Source organism: Rana temporaria, chromosome 7 (assembly GCF_905171775.1).
Source record: "Rana temporaria chromosome 7, aRanTem1.1, whole genome shotgun sequence".
NCBI lineage: Eukaryota > Metazoa > Chordata > Amphibia > Anura > Ranidae > Rana > Rana temporaria.
In genome coordinates, this window is record NC_053495.1 from 37,724,459 (window position 1) to 37,739,178 (window position 14,720).

Here is a 14,720-nt window from a genome sequence, read left to right on the forward strand (position 1 = left end):
CAGCGCCCCCAGCATCCAGTTCCCCATCAGCGCCCCCAGCATCCAGTTCCCCATCAGTGCCCCCAGCACCCAGTTCCCCATCCGTGTCCCCAGCTTAAATGGCTTCATCAGTGCGCCCATCATCATGCTCCCCATCAGTGTCCCCAGCATCAATGTCCCCATCAGTGTCTCCAGCATCAATGTCCCCATCAGTGTGCCCAGCATCAAGTTCCCCAGCAGAGTCCCCATCAGCCTCTTGCAGACTTCAGCTCTCCTGCACTTCCCGATTCCTGCCCGCTGCTACACGCAGAATGACTTCTAATACAAACAGCGGGTGGGAAGCCGGAAAGGTGCCATGCTCATGACGTCACTGGTTGCTAGGACATTGGCAATGCTGTGTTGGCAGAGTCTGGGTGAGCCGAGGGCCAGAGAAAACACACAAGCTGTCCGGATGTGGCCCGCGGGCCGAGGTTTGGAGACCCCTGCACTATAGGAAGCATCACATAAAGACGACCACGATATAAACACTCACCCTTAATCGTGTAACTTGTGTTTGTGGATCAATCAATCTGAAAATGAACACAACATATAAGAGAAAGATTATAAAATCACAATGCAATAAAATAACTGTCTATAAACTTCTAAGAGGAATAGTCTTTCGTACTCAAGAATGTTTTTTTACACCTAATACCACCAGGGTCCGAGTAGTGCCGTTTCTACTGTAAATGCTTATGAAATACTGCAACCAAATTCATGGAGGCCATAGAAGACACATTTGGAGTTTGCTGCTTTTAGCCGCATTCACATTCTCAGTCTTTTTCAGCTTGTTTCCCTGCGCCTGACTCTGCTCAACATACAGAATCCCCGTTCTTTCCAATTGTCTCTGTTCACACTCGTACTTTTAGCTGCCATACGTTCTAAGCATTTCTAGGTGTTTTTGGCCCCATAGACTTCAATGGGAGCACCTGTGATTGTGTGATAAGTATATTTGTGCCTGAAGGATTCTCTCCTCCCGATAAATAAAAGAAGTATGAAATGCCTAAACATTGCTTCAAAATCACCAGAAATACGCTTTGCTTAGGTGTGAATAAAGGCTCGGAATTCACTTGTGCAAACTGCCATATTTTGCTACGCAGAATGACAAGTAAAAAAAAAAGGATTTTTGTACTCACCGTAAAATCCATTTCTCTGAGTTCATAGACGGACACAGCCTTCATTGACCTTAGGGTTATGCTTCTTCCTACCAGGAGATGGAAGAAGCATAACCCTAAGGTCAATGAAGGCTGTGTCCGTCTATGAACGAAAGAGAAAAAAGGATTTTTGTACTCACCGTAAAATCCATTTCTCTGAGTTCATAGACGGACACAGCCTTCATTGACCTTATGGGTTATGCTTCTTCCATCTCCTGGTAGGAAGAAGCATAACCCTAAGGTCAATGAAGGCTGTGTCCGTCTATGAACGAAAGAGAAATATATTTTCTGCTTCTCTATGACCACAGTTCTATACTGGCATCATTATAACGCTCACGGCACAATAACATGCAATTTAACCACTTAAGGACAGAAGGTGTTTTTCAGATTTGGTGTTTACAAGACTAAAACATATTTTTTGCTAGAAAATTACTTAAAACCCCCAAACATCATATATATTTTTTTCTAACACCCTAGAGAATAAAATGGCAGCCATTGCAATACTTTTTGTCACACCGTATTTGCGCAGCGGTCTTACAAGCGCACTTTTTTTGGAAAAAATTCACTTTTTTTAATTAAAAAATAAGACAACAATAAATTTGGCCCAATTTTATATTTTTTATGTATTTTTATACATTGTGAAAGATAATGTTACGCTGAGTAAAATGATACCCAACATGTCACGCTTAAAAATTGCACCCGCTCGTGGCATGGCGTCAAACTTTTACCCTTAAAAATCTCCATAGGCGACGTTTAAAAAATTCTATAGGTTTCATTTTTTGAGCTACAGAGGAGGTCTAGAGCTAGAATTATTGCTCTCGCTCTAACGATCGCGGTGATACCTCACTTGTGTGGTTTGAACACCGTTTTCATATGCGGGCGCTACTCGCGTATGCGTTCGCTTCTGCGCGCGAGCTCGTCGGGACGGTGCGCGTTAAAACAATTTTTTTTTTGGTTTTCTTATTTATTTTTTTATCATTTTTTACACTGAAATAAAAAAAATATATAATTATCACTTTTATTCCTATTACAAGTAATGTAAACATCCCTTGTAATAGAAAAAAGCCTGACAGGTCCTCTTAAATATGAAATCTGGGGTCAAAAAGACATCATATCTCATATTTAGACTTAAATGCAAAAAAAAAAATGGAAATGTTGTCATTTGAAAAAATGACAACAAAAAATGTCTCTTTAAGACGCTGGGCGGGACTGACGTTTTGACGTCACTTCCGCCCAGCAATGCTATGGGGACTGGTGGGGGCCATCTTGCCCTCACTCGCATCCTCACACAGCACGTGAAAGGACCCGATCGCCTCGGCCGCTATCGACGGCCCCGGTTAGCGGCGGAGGGCGCGGGAGAGCGGCGGGCCCCTCTCCCGCCACCGATAACGGCGATCTCGCGGCCAATCCGCTGCGCAGACCGCCGTTATCGTTGACAGGACCGCCTACTGAAGAGATGGATATCTCGGTTGTGGAAGCAGCTGCTGCCGTTACCGAGATATCCATCTTTAAAAACAGGACGTATATATACAGTGGGCGGGCGTTAACTGGTTAAACTGCGTATTTAGCCTGTGATTGTATATATAATAAAGGATTTCTATCCTGGGTGCCACCAAAGCTAATTACTGTACACTATGGACTAGTAGACAGTAGTTATGAACTCTCGTACCATAACACTGACCCACAAGATGGCACAGCAACCTGGCCTTGTTCTCATACGGAGCTATCGGATGGGGATGTGAAAACAACTCACTTCAAGCAGTCACAGGTCACGAGGAGGTGGGACTCGGTCATCCGGAAGATATTGTGTATTGCACGTGCAGCTAGGATTTGGCGCATAGTTTCATATACAACTTCAGGGTTCTCATCTGTCTTTACTTCCATAGATCCAAGAAACCTTACAATAAATAACTGGTGGAGGATTGAATCTATAGTGTGAAAAAAAAAAAAGAATTTGAATGTAAAAACTAAAAAGGGATCAATAGCAGGTTACAGGACTAAATCAAGCAGAACTAAGGCCCCGATTCAGATACAATAGTGTATCTATCGGCGGGCGTAACGTATCTCAGATACGTTATGCCGCCGTAACTTAGGGCGCAAGTTCAGTATTCATAAAGAACTTGTGCCCTAAGTTACGGCAGCCTAGCGTATGTGGTCCGGCGTAAGCCCGCCTAATTCAAATCTGGATGATGTGGGCGTGTTTTAATTAAATTAATTGTGACCCCACATATTTGACCTTTTTTTTTTCGAACGGCGCATGCGCCGTTCGTGAAAGAATCCCAGTGCGCATGCTCGAAATTACGCCGCAAATCGTCAATGCTTTAGACGTGAACGTAACTTACCTACAGCCCTATTCGCGAACGACTTACACAAACGACGTAATCGACGGAAAATTTGACACTGGCCCGACGTCCATACTTAACATAGGATACGCCTCATATAGCAGGAGTAACTTTACACCGGAAAAAGCCTAACGTAAACGACGTAAAAAAAATGCGCCGGGCGGACGTACGTTTCTAAATCGGCGTATCTACCTAATTAGCATATTCCTTGTGTAAATCAACGGAAGCGCCACCTAGCGGCCAGCGTAAATATGCAACTAAGATACGACGGCGTAAGAGACTTACGCCAGTCGGATCTTAGGGAAATCTATGCGTAACTGATTCTATGAATCAGTCGCATAGATACGACCCCGCAACTCAGAGTTACGACGGCGTATCCGGAGATACGCCGTCGTAACTGCTATCTGAATCCGGGCCTAAATCTTTCACTGATGTGACTTTAGTTAATTGATGTAGTGTATGATACAATTATTTGGGATGGTCTCAACTGGCTAATCAGCTGCTGGCTGTCTGTGTGTTTGAGGCCTTTCACTTACACCTGCATGGCTGTCATATTGGGCAATGTGTCTGCAGCCGCTGCAATCCCATAGACATTAATGGGCGGCCTGCAGGCAGCACCTGACAACTCCAACTAGTTAAAAACAAGTCTCATTCTCGGACTACAGGTGAAAGGCAGGCCATAGACGATGAGATTTGCTTTCCTGCAACCACGAGTGCAATATGCTTGTTGTACCTGAGTCGATCGATGGATTAACTTGGGTACAATCAGCATGCCCATAGATGGAACCAGCCAATCAACCTGTCCCTGCTGAGCTGGCCGATTCCACCCATCTATGGCCAGCTTTAGCAGTCATGTGAAAGAGGCCTAAGAATTCCATACTGGTGCATCTAAAGAACGTTTACTAGTGGATCTGTACAGAAGTGATAATTACCGTATTTATCGGCATATACCATGTACTCCCCCCCCCCCCTTAAAATCAAGGGGAAATCACGGGCGCGTGTTGGACCGGTGTTATGTCCATCATAGGAGTCGGGCCAAGGGGCGGGACTGCAAGACGAGGAGCTGAGAGGAGCCGAGTACACAGGACATCCGGCTCTGTGTATCTCTCGGCGGCGCTTGTTCCCTCCTCGGCTCAATGGCAGAGCAAAGGGATGGTGGGAGGCAATTCAGGGGAGGTTTGATTCCACTTTATTGAACAATTAAGAAAACACTCTATTATTATTAAGATATTAATTCTAAACTCCGAAGACGGACACTGATCATGCTGCCAATGATGGGCAAGGCTGCAGATGGACACTGATCATGCTGCCAATGATGGGCAAGGCTGCAGATGGACACTGATCATGCTGCCAATGATGGGCAAGGCTGCAGATGGACACGGATCATGCTGCCAATGATGGGCAAGGCTGCAGATGGACACTGATCTTGCTGCCAATGATGGGCAAGGCTGCAGATGGACACTGATCATGCTGCCAATGATGGGCAAGGCTGCAGATGGACACTGATCATGCTGCCAATGATGGGCAAGGCTGCAGATGGACACTGATCATGCTGCCAATGATGGGCAAGGCTGCAGATGGACACAGATCATGCTGCCAATGATGGGCAAGGCTGAAGATGGACACTGATCATGCTGCCAATGATGGGCAAGGCTGAAGATGGACACTGATCATGCTGCCAATGATGGACAAGGCTGCAGATGGACACTGATCATGCTGCCAATGATGGGCAAGGCTGCAGATGGACACTGATCCTGCTGCCAATGATGGGCAAGGCTGCAGATGGACAGTGATCATGCTGCCAATGATGGGCAAGGCTGCAGATGGACACTGATAAGGCTGCATTGATGCAGACTTAAAATATAAGTTTTGTTTCCTTAAACTTCCCTCCTAAAAGTTTTGTTTCCTTAAACTTCCCTTCTAAACTTGGGGTGCGTGTTATATGCCTGTGCGTGTTATACGCCGATAAATACGCTATAGAAACAGACATACATGAGTATAGATTACCTTCAGACACAGGGTTTTCTCCTGATTCTCCAAAAGGGTTAGTTCTTCTGTAAGGGTCAATAAAGACAACGTAGGTGTAAGTGGATTCTTATCTATACTACGTTCTAGCACCAACACACACATAAAGATCATTTATAAAGTCTGGGACAAGTGAAGGCGCACTCTGTAGTGCGCCTTCAGATATTTTTTTTCCATCATACTTGAAAACTGTCAGCTACAATCTTATTATTTTTTTGGGGTCAATTCCTTAATTTCTCCCAGTCTTTATACAGCTGACCCTGGTTTTCAGGTTATGTACCTGCCAGACTGCCCCGGAGTTCTGGGTTGTCCAGACTGGTCCTCGCTCACTGGAGAGATGATATCAAACTGAATTGGAGTGTCTGGAGCTACGATGGAGTCCAGAGAGAGAGCAGTGAGAACAGAGGAGTCAGAGCCCACGGAACTGGTGCTGTTTGTACGTGTGGTCCTAGGGTTTGAGCGTGGAGGCCTGCAGAAACAAGGGTATAAAATGATTAGAACAGACCAAAAAAAAACAGCTGCATACCACATCTGTAAGCATTTTAGACTAAAGGGGCTGGAGCATCTTACACCAGCCTCTCTCAACCAGCGGTCCATGGAACTTTGACTTCCTGTTAAAGTGGTTGTAAACCCTTTTTTCCAACTTTATGCTACAGGTAAGCCTATTTTAAGGCTTACCTGTAGCTACCAAGGATATCTCCTAAACACACATGGTTTAGGAGATATTCCCTATCCCCTGCATGTGCATCTAGATGCCCTTGCTTCAGTCTGCATGCTGTTAACGGCGGCTCCCACGCGCATGAGGGGGAGTGACGTCATCACGGCTTCGGCCAATCACAGCGCCGGAGCCGCGATACCTGGAAGTAACTCTGGGATGACATGTCGATGGCTGGAGGGGTAGACGTGGACCGCTGCAGGGGCTTCAATCTGAGTTAATACATAATGAGCTCATTATGTCTTTGTCTTGCAGGATGTTTTTTTTTGTATTATACAAGGGTTTACTTCCAATTTATAGGTTGGCTATGTTTGTTATCCATTGTCCCACTGTAGGCAAGAATGTAGCCACCCTCTCATCCTCGCTCCCGAGATAACCATGGAATGTTTAGTAATGGGAATTCCCAGGAGGCAACATGGAGAATAGCGGTAGGTGGGCGGGGCCAGGCCTAAGATTAAAAAAACAAAGATCCGATAAATAAATAAAAGTGCTGATTTATAGTGTGGAGGGTAGCGGCCATACTCATAGCCTTGGAAGATCTGGGGGGGGGGGTGTGAAGGTCATCTTTAAGTAGAGGGCGTGTATGGATTGTTTTGGAGAATAAGGATATTGTATACGGTCTTCTGCTGTGGATGCAAAGTAACATTTTACTTTTTGGAAAGATGAATTTTTCTTTGGAAATATGTTTTCTTCATATTGTATATTCTAAGCAGGTTGTCACATCATGCCAATTTCTCTAGAAGGCAGACTTAGACCCCTTTCACATTGAGGCGTTTTTCATGCGGTACAGCGCTAAAAATAGCGCTGCTATACCGCATGAAAAAACCTGCCCTGTAGTGTTCAATGTGAAAGCCCGAAGGCTTTCACACTGAAGCGGTGCGCTAGCAGGAGCGCTCCAAAAGTCCTGCTAGCCGCATCTTTACTGCTATACCGCGGCTTCCCATTGAAATCAACGAGAAACCGCGGTAATACCGCCCGCAACGCGGGCGGTATTAACCGTTTTTCGGCCGCTAGCGGGGGTTAAAACCTCACCGCTAGCGCCCAAATATCGCGGTAAATACGACGGTATAGCGGCGCTACAAATATCGCGGCTATACCGTCACCGCGGCTCCACGCAGGAATGTGAAAGCAGCCTTAGGGATATGGAAAAACGGAGGTCATGAAGGCCCTTTGGTTCTTACTATGTAAAGCCTCGTACACACGATCAGTCCATCCAATGAAAACGGTCTGAAGGACAGTTGTCTTAGGCTAACCGATGAAGCTGACTGATGGTCCGTCACGCCTACACACCATAGGTTAAATAACCGATCGTGTCAGAACGCGGTGACGTAAAACACAACGAAGTTCAATGCTTCCAAGCATGCGTCGACTTGATTCTGAGCATGCGTGGGTTTTTAACCGATGGTTTTGCATACCAACGATCGGTTTTGACCTATCGGTTAGCAATCCATCGGTTAACTTTTAAAGCAAGTTGGCTTTTTTTTAACCGAAGGTTAAATAACCTATGGCGCCCACACACGATCGGTTTGACCGATGAAAACTGTCCGTCAGTCTGTCCGTGTGTACGAGGCCTAACATTTGTGCCAAAAGATATCACAGAAACAAGAAAAAAAACAGACCCCACAGGATGGAGATTACTGGATGGGCTGCAATGCCAGGCGTGCCTTATTACTAGGTCTGTCCTAAGTCTTCTGCTTCTCAAGTAAACACACCAGAAAGCTCCTGTCTGTATTCAGACATAGCAGAGGTTTAATGTGCAGTCCTTTGATCTATCCCTCCTAATGACAAGAATCTGTACCCACTTTCAGGGACAAATGACAATCCTTAAAACGATCCCTTCATTAGATCATGAAGCAATAAAGAAGCTTTGCTAAAGGATCAGATGACCACCGACAAGAAAATGAGCAAAAAGCACAGACTGCTGGCTGCATCATTTCTTTTCAAGTTGACATACCAGGTGAAAGCATTGTCTTAAAGTGAATGTATAGGAATTTTAATAGTTTTTAGATATTTATGTTAACCCCCCTGGCGGTATTCCCGAGTCTGACTCGGGGTTAGATTTTTGTGCTAGGATCGGTAACCCCGAGTCAGACTCGGGCTTGCCTCGCTGCAGCAGCAGACAAAGTTACTTACCTTGTCCCTGGATCCAGCGATGCCACTGCGCTGTGTGAGCGAGCGGGACCTCGCTCGATTCACACAGCGTCCTCCTGTGCCACCGATCTCTGTTCCCTGCGACGTTACGACGCACGGGAGCGGAGAATGGCGCCAAATTCAAAAACGTAAACAAACACCTTACATACAGTATACTGTAATCTTATAGATTACAGTACTGTATGTAAAAAATACACACCCCCCTTTGTCCCTAGTGGTCTGCCCAGTACCCTACATGTACTGTTATATAATAAAAACTGTTCTTTCTGCCTGCAAACTGTAGATTGTCCATAGCAACCAAAAGTGTCCCTTTATGTAAAAAATGGTTTTAGAGCAGCTAGAAAACAGCGATAATAAATTATATACACTTGCAGAATTGTGCGATAGCGATTTGTGGGGAAATTCGTCATAAAAAAAAAAAAGTAATGACAGCGACAATTCTGCAACTGAGCAAATTTCAGTGATTTTGAGTTGATTACATTATTGAATAATTTTTATTATAATTATATTATTATTTGTTATAATTATTTATAATTATTTATTATATTATAATTTATAATTTTGTTTTTAAAAAAATGTCATACCCGGGATGCCTATTAGAATCTTGTTTGGTCCGATTTAAGTGAGTTATTCCTAAGAATTACAGACCTACAGTATAAAACGCCAAATTTCCTTGCAAATAATGGTACCGCTTTCAGCACCTTTTTTCTGAAAGAATCATACCGCCAGGGAGGTTAAACGGATCAGTGCTTTCACACTGAGGTGATGCGCTGGCGAGACCGCTCCAAAAGTCCTGCTAGCAGCATCTTTGGAGCGGTGAGGGGATTGGTGTGTTTACCGCTCCTCCACCGCTCCTCCCCATTGAAAATAATCGGACATCGTGGCTATACCGCCTCTGCGGACGCGCATTGCCGGCGGTATTAACCCTTTTTCGGCCGCTTGCGGGGGTTAAAACCGCACCGCTAGCGGCCGAATACCTCTGCAATTCCGGCGCTATACCACCACCGCACCTCCTGCCCCAGTGTGAAAGGGGCCTTAGAGTAAGGTCTGAAGCATTCATGTACTCTGCAACACTGCTTCTAGGATAAGGTTATGGATGATCAAATGTCACGAGTGATAAACTTACACCGGCCTCATGCTCTCATGTCTCTGCTGGAAAGATGGCGATGGGGTCACTGCTTCCAGGGCAGTTTGGTTTACTCTGGCAGCAGTTTCCTAACATGAAAATAGATTGTAAAGACTTAGAATTCCACAGACATCTTTATACAAAAGCAAAGAGCATATAAAATAATAATACATTTTTAGTAGATGCAACGCATAGAAAAACAAGCAGGTCTCTGCTTCTTTCTTTTGGCTGTTAAAAAGGGATTTTTAATACAGCTTACCTGTAAAATCCTTTTCTTGGAGTACATCACGGGACACAGAGCAGCATATTCATTACTATATGGGTTATATGGAGTACCTTCAGGTGATGGACACTGGCAATCTCAAACAGGAAGTGCCCCTCCCTATATAACCCCCTCCCATAGGAGGAGTACCTCAGTTTTGTAGCAAGCAGTATGCCTCCCAAAAATGGTCCCCATAAGAGGGGTGGGAGCTCTGTGTCCCGTGATGTACTCCAAGAAAAGGATTTTACAGGTAAGCTGTATTAAAAATCCCTTTTTCTTTCTCGTACATCACGGGACACAGAGCGGCATATTCATTACTATGTGGGATGTCCCAAAGCAATGCTTACAATGAGGGGAGGGAGAACATCTCCAAGACAAAAGGATTTAATTCAGAGATACTCTCAAATAATAATAAATCCAACTTAGTCGAGAAAAATTAAACTTAAATTTAAATTTTATCTCAAGGGTGCCCCCGATTCTGAGGGTCTTAAATCGCAGCCTGCAGCACTGCCTGCCCAAAGGCTGTATCAGTATTCCTTCTTACGTCCAACTGGTAGAATTTTGTAAACGTGTGGACAGAAGACCAGGTTGCCGCCTTGCAAACTTGAGCCATAGAGATCTGGTGGTGCGCTGCCCAGGAGGCGCCCATGGCCCTAGTAGAATGAGCCTTTAATGATAACGGAGGAGGCAACCCTTTCAAGCCGTAGGCCTGAGTGATTAACTGTTTAATCCACCTCGAGATGGTGGATTTTGCAGCTGCCTGCCCCTTCTTGGGCCCATCCGGTAAAATGAACAACACATCTGTTTTCCGGATCTTCTCTGTAGCTTTAAGATAGGCCTTCATGGCCCTGACAATATCCAAGGTATGCAGCAACCCTTCCTTTCTGGAAGTAGGTTTAGGAAAGAAGGATGGTAGTATCAAATCCTGGTTTAGATGAAAACTGGATATAACCTTCGGTAGGAAGGAAGGATGAGGGCGGAGAACGACCTTGTCCTTATGCAAAATAAAATATGGTTCCATACAGGATAAGGCTGCCAGTTCCGATACTCTTCTGGCGGAAACTATGGCGACCAAAAATACTAACTTCCTTGTCAGTAGAACCAAAGGAATTTCAGCCAACGGCTCAAAAGGTTGTTTCTGTAAATCTGACAGAACAAGATTTAAATCCCACGGACAAAGCGGGGATTTAACTGGAGGATTAATACGTAAGACCCCTTGAATGAAGGTCTTAACCAGCGAGTGGGTGGCCAGCAGCCGCTGGAACCATACTGACAAAGCTGAATCTATCCTTTGATAGTGCTTAATGCCAGTCCCTTATCCACTCCTAGCTGGAGCAAACTAAATATTCTATCAATGGTAAACTTACGAGAAGCCATAGCTTGGACTCACACCAGTCTACATAGGCCTTCCAGACCCTGTACTAAATCACCCTAGAGACCGGTTAGACACTGGCGAAAAAACTGAGGTACTCCTCCTATGGGAGGGGGTTATATAGGGAGGGGCACTTCCTGTTTGAGATTGCCAGTGTCCATCACCTGAAGGTACTCCATATAACCCACATAGTAATGAATATGCCGCTCTGTGTCCCGTGATGTACGAGAAAGAAAGGGCCGTATTCTAGCTGATGCAAAGGTATGTCAGTGTACACCGGACCATGAAGTGAGCACTCAGTGTAAAGAAAGAAGTTCACCTCTAGTCATAAAATTCTTAAAGTGGAACAACCAGTATGCAGGGGTGCATGAATAAAATTTCTAACAGACCAAAAAAAAAAAATACTACAATAGTTTAACCACTTCAGCCCCAGAAAGTTTTACCCCCTTAATAACCAGGCCATTTTTTGCGATACGGCACTGCATTACTTTAACGGACAATTGCACTGTCGTGCGACGCTGTACCCATATCATTTTACTTTTTGCGCTATAAACAAAAAAATAAAAGAACGATTAAAAAAAAAATATTAAATTATATATATATATATATATATATATATATATATATATATATATATATATATATAAAATTTTACTTTCTGCTATAAAAAACACATACAATAATAAAAAATAAATCGAATTCCTTAACCAATTTAGGCCAATATGTATTCTGCTACATATTTTTGGTAAAAAAAAAATCACAATAAGCGTATATTGATTGGTTTGCGTAAAAGTTATAGCGTCTACAAAACAGGGGATAGATTTATGCCATTTTTTTTAAAAAATTTTTTACTTGCAATGGCGGTGATCAGTGATTTTTAGCAGGACTGCGACATTGCGGCGGACAGATCGGACACCCAGTTGACACTTTTTGGGAACCAGTGACATTATTACAGTGATCAGTGCTAAAAATATGCACTGACACTGAATAAGGCTGGGTTCACACTACGGTTTTCCCGTCCGTCAGCCGCATACCATTTATATGGAAAACCGTATGCGGCTGAAACGGACGGGAACGTATGGAACCGCACACATGTGCGTTTTCCATTAACATTAATGTTAAAGGAAAACGTATGCGTTTGCCATACTGTTTTAAAAACGACCGCAAAACCGTGGTTGAACACGGTTTTGCGGACGTTTAAAAAACGTTTTGCCAGCAAATCGTACGCACCCGGATGCATCTGAGTGCATACGATTTGCAATGCATTCTCTATCTATACGTTTTCCCGTCCGGGCCCGTACGTTTTCAATACTGAAATCGTATGCGGCTGACGGACGGGAAAACCGTAGTGTGAACCCAGCCTAAATGACACTGGCAGGGAAGGGGTTAACATCAGGGGCAATCAAAGAGTTAAGTGTATTCCCTAATCGTTTTTCCCTATTGTGGGGGGGACACTGCATGGACACTGATCTGTTTTCCTGATTACCAGGAACACTAGATCACAGTGTCCATGCCTGACAGCATGGCGGTCTGCTTGTTTATATTGGCATACCACCCTTCTTGTCTCTGTGGGGAGCAATCGTGGGTAACCGGCGGACATCGCATCCACCGGGTCCACTGATTGGCTTTCCCTTGGCCAATCAGCGCACGATTGCTGCTCCGGCAGCACGTGCCCCCCAGTGGCTATTGAACGAAATCAAGTACAGGTACGTGATTTTGCGCAATAGAGCCGCCTTGCCGCAGTATATGTATGGCAGGCGATCTTTATGTGGTTAAAACAGAATTTCATCAGGATTTTATCCTCCCCCCCTGCTTTCTCATTGTGAACAGTCTTTACCTTGGAGCTAAAGCAAGGGTCTGCAGGAGCTTGTGTAATACACATGCGATCCGTTGATCATGGTTGCAATGCTTTGCAAGCCCATTTGCAAAAAATATTAAATGTGCATTTCTTGCAGCAAATATTCATATTCATATTATTATTATTTTCTTTAACCACTTAAGGACCGCCTCCTGCACATTTACGTCAGCAGAATGGCACGGCTGGGCACGTACAGGTACGTCCTGTGCTAGTGCCCAGCCGTGGGTCCCGATCGCCGCTGGAGTCCCGCGATCGGTCCCCGGAGCTGAAGAACGAGGAGAGCTGTATGTAAACACAGCTTCCCCGTTCTTCACTGTGGCGGCGTCATCGATCGTGTGATGCCTTTTATAGGGATACACAATCGATGACGTCACACCTACAGCCACACCCCCCTACAGTTAGAAACACATATTAGGTCATACATGACCCCTTCAGCGCCCCCTTGTGGTTAACTCCCAAACTGCAATTGTAATTTTCACAGTAAACAATGCATTTTAAATGCATTTTTTGCTGTGAAAATGACAATGGTCCTAAAAATGTGTCAAAATTGTCCGAAGTGTCCGTCATAATGTCGCAGTCCCAAAAAAAAAACAAAAAAACGCTGATCGCTGCCATTAGTAGTAAAAAAAAAAAAAAAAAGAATTAATAAAAATGCAATAAAACTATCCCTTATTTTGTAAACGCTATAAATTTTGCGCAAACCAACCGATAAACGCTTATTGCGAATTTTTTTACCAAAAATAGGTAGAAGAATACGTATCGGCCTAAACTGAGGACATTTTTTATTTTTATTGTGTTATATATTTTTGGGGGATATTTATTATAGCAAAAAGTAAAAAATATTGAATTTTTTTCAAAACAGTCGCTCTATTTTTGTTTATAGCGCAAAAAATAAAAACCGCAGAGGTGATCAAATACCACCAAAAGAGAGCTCTATTTGTTGAAAAAAAAGGACGCCAATTTTGTTTGGGAGCCACGTCGCACGACCGCGCAATTGTCTGTTAAAGCGACGCAGTGCCGAATCGCGAAACCTGGCCGGGTCCTTTAGCTGCCTAAAGGTCCGGGTCTTAAGTGGTTAATATGGACTTCGCTTTTAACAGCCATTTATTAGAAGCACATTTGCGTAATCATCGGAAAATAACTCACCTCTGGGTTTTCCGTTAGATATATGCGTTTAGAGATGTTGTTTATTGTACTTATCCACTGTGCAAGGAGAGAAAAAAAATGCAAATAAATGAATAAATGCAACCACAGATATGAGACAGCACCTCATAAGTTCTTTTATTAAATGCATTCATGTTTGACATGTGACAAACTTTTAATATAATATAAAAAAAACATATACACTTCTGTTACTTGCCTATCTAAAATAAACCACTTCAGCATCTGTATACCGCTAAGGGCTCTTTCACACGGAGCGGATCCGTAATTGATCCGCTCCGTTAGCCCGTTTGGCTCAGCGGGGATTCCTCCTTTAATCCCCGCTGAGCTGTCGGCGGACAGGGCGGTCCCCGCACACAGTGCAGAGACCGCCCTGTCCCTCCTCCGCTCTCCCCTATGGGGAATCGGATGAATACGGACCGTGTGTCCGTATTCATCCGTTCCGTCGGACGGAAGAAAAATAGGGTTTTCTTCCGTCCGCAAAAGCGGATCTTTGCGGACGCGGATGTTTGCGGATGCATCATCCGCTAACGTCTGCA

At 44.2% G+C, this 14,720-nt stretch overlaps 1 protein-coding gene across 1 annotated transcript in view; it reads right to left on the reverse strand.

The window, feature by feature from the left end:
- APPL1 (adaptor protein, phosphotyrosine interacting with PH domain and leucine zipper 1) overlaps window positions 1-14,720 on the reverse strand; it is a 59,382-nt gene that overhangs the window by 4,849 nt on the left and 39,813 nt on the right. Inside the window, exons 13-18 of the mRNA XM_040359241.1 lie at window positions 14,167-14,223; window positions 9,529-9,617; window positions 5,817-6,005; window positions 5,519-5,565; window positions 2,923-3,097; window positions 512-548 (exon numbers count right to left, since the gene is read on the reverse strand). Of these exons, the coding sequence (XP_040215175.1) occupies window positions 512-548; window positions 2,923-3,097; window positions 5,519-5,565; window positions 5,817-6,005; window positions 9,529-9,617; window positions 14,167-14,223 (594 nt within the window). The remainder of the gene's footprint in view (window positions 1-511; window positions 549-2,922; window positions 3,098-5,518; window positions 5,566-5,816; window positions 6,006-9,528; window positions 9,618-14,166; window positions 14,224-14,720) is intronic.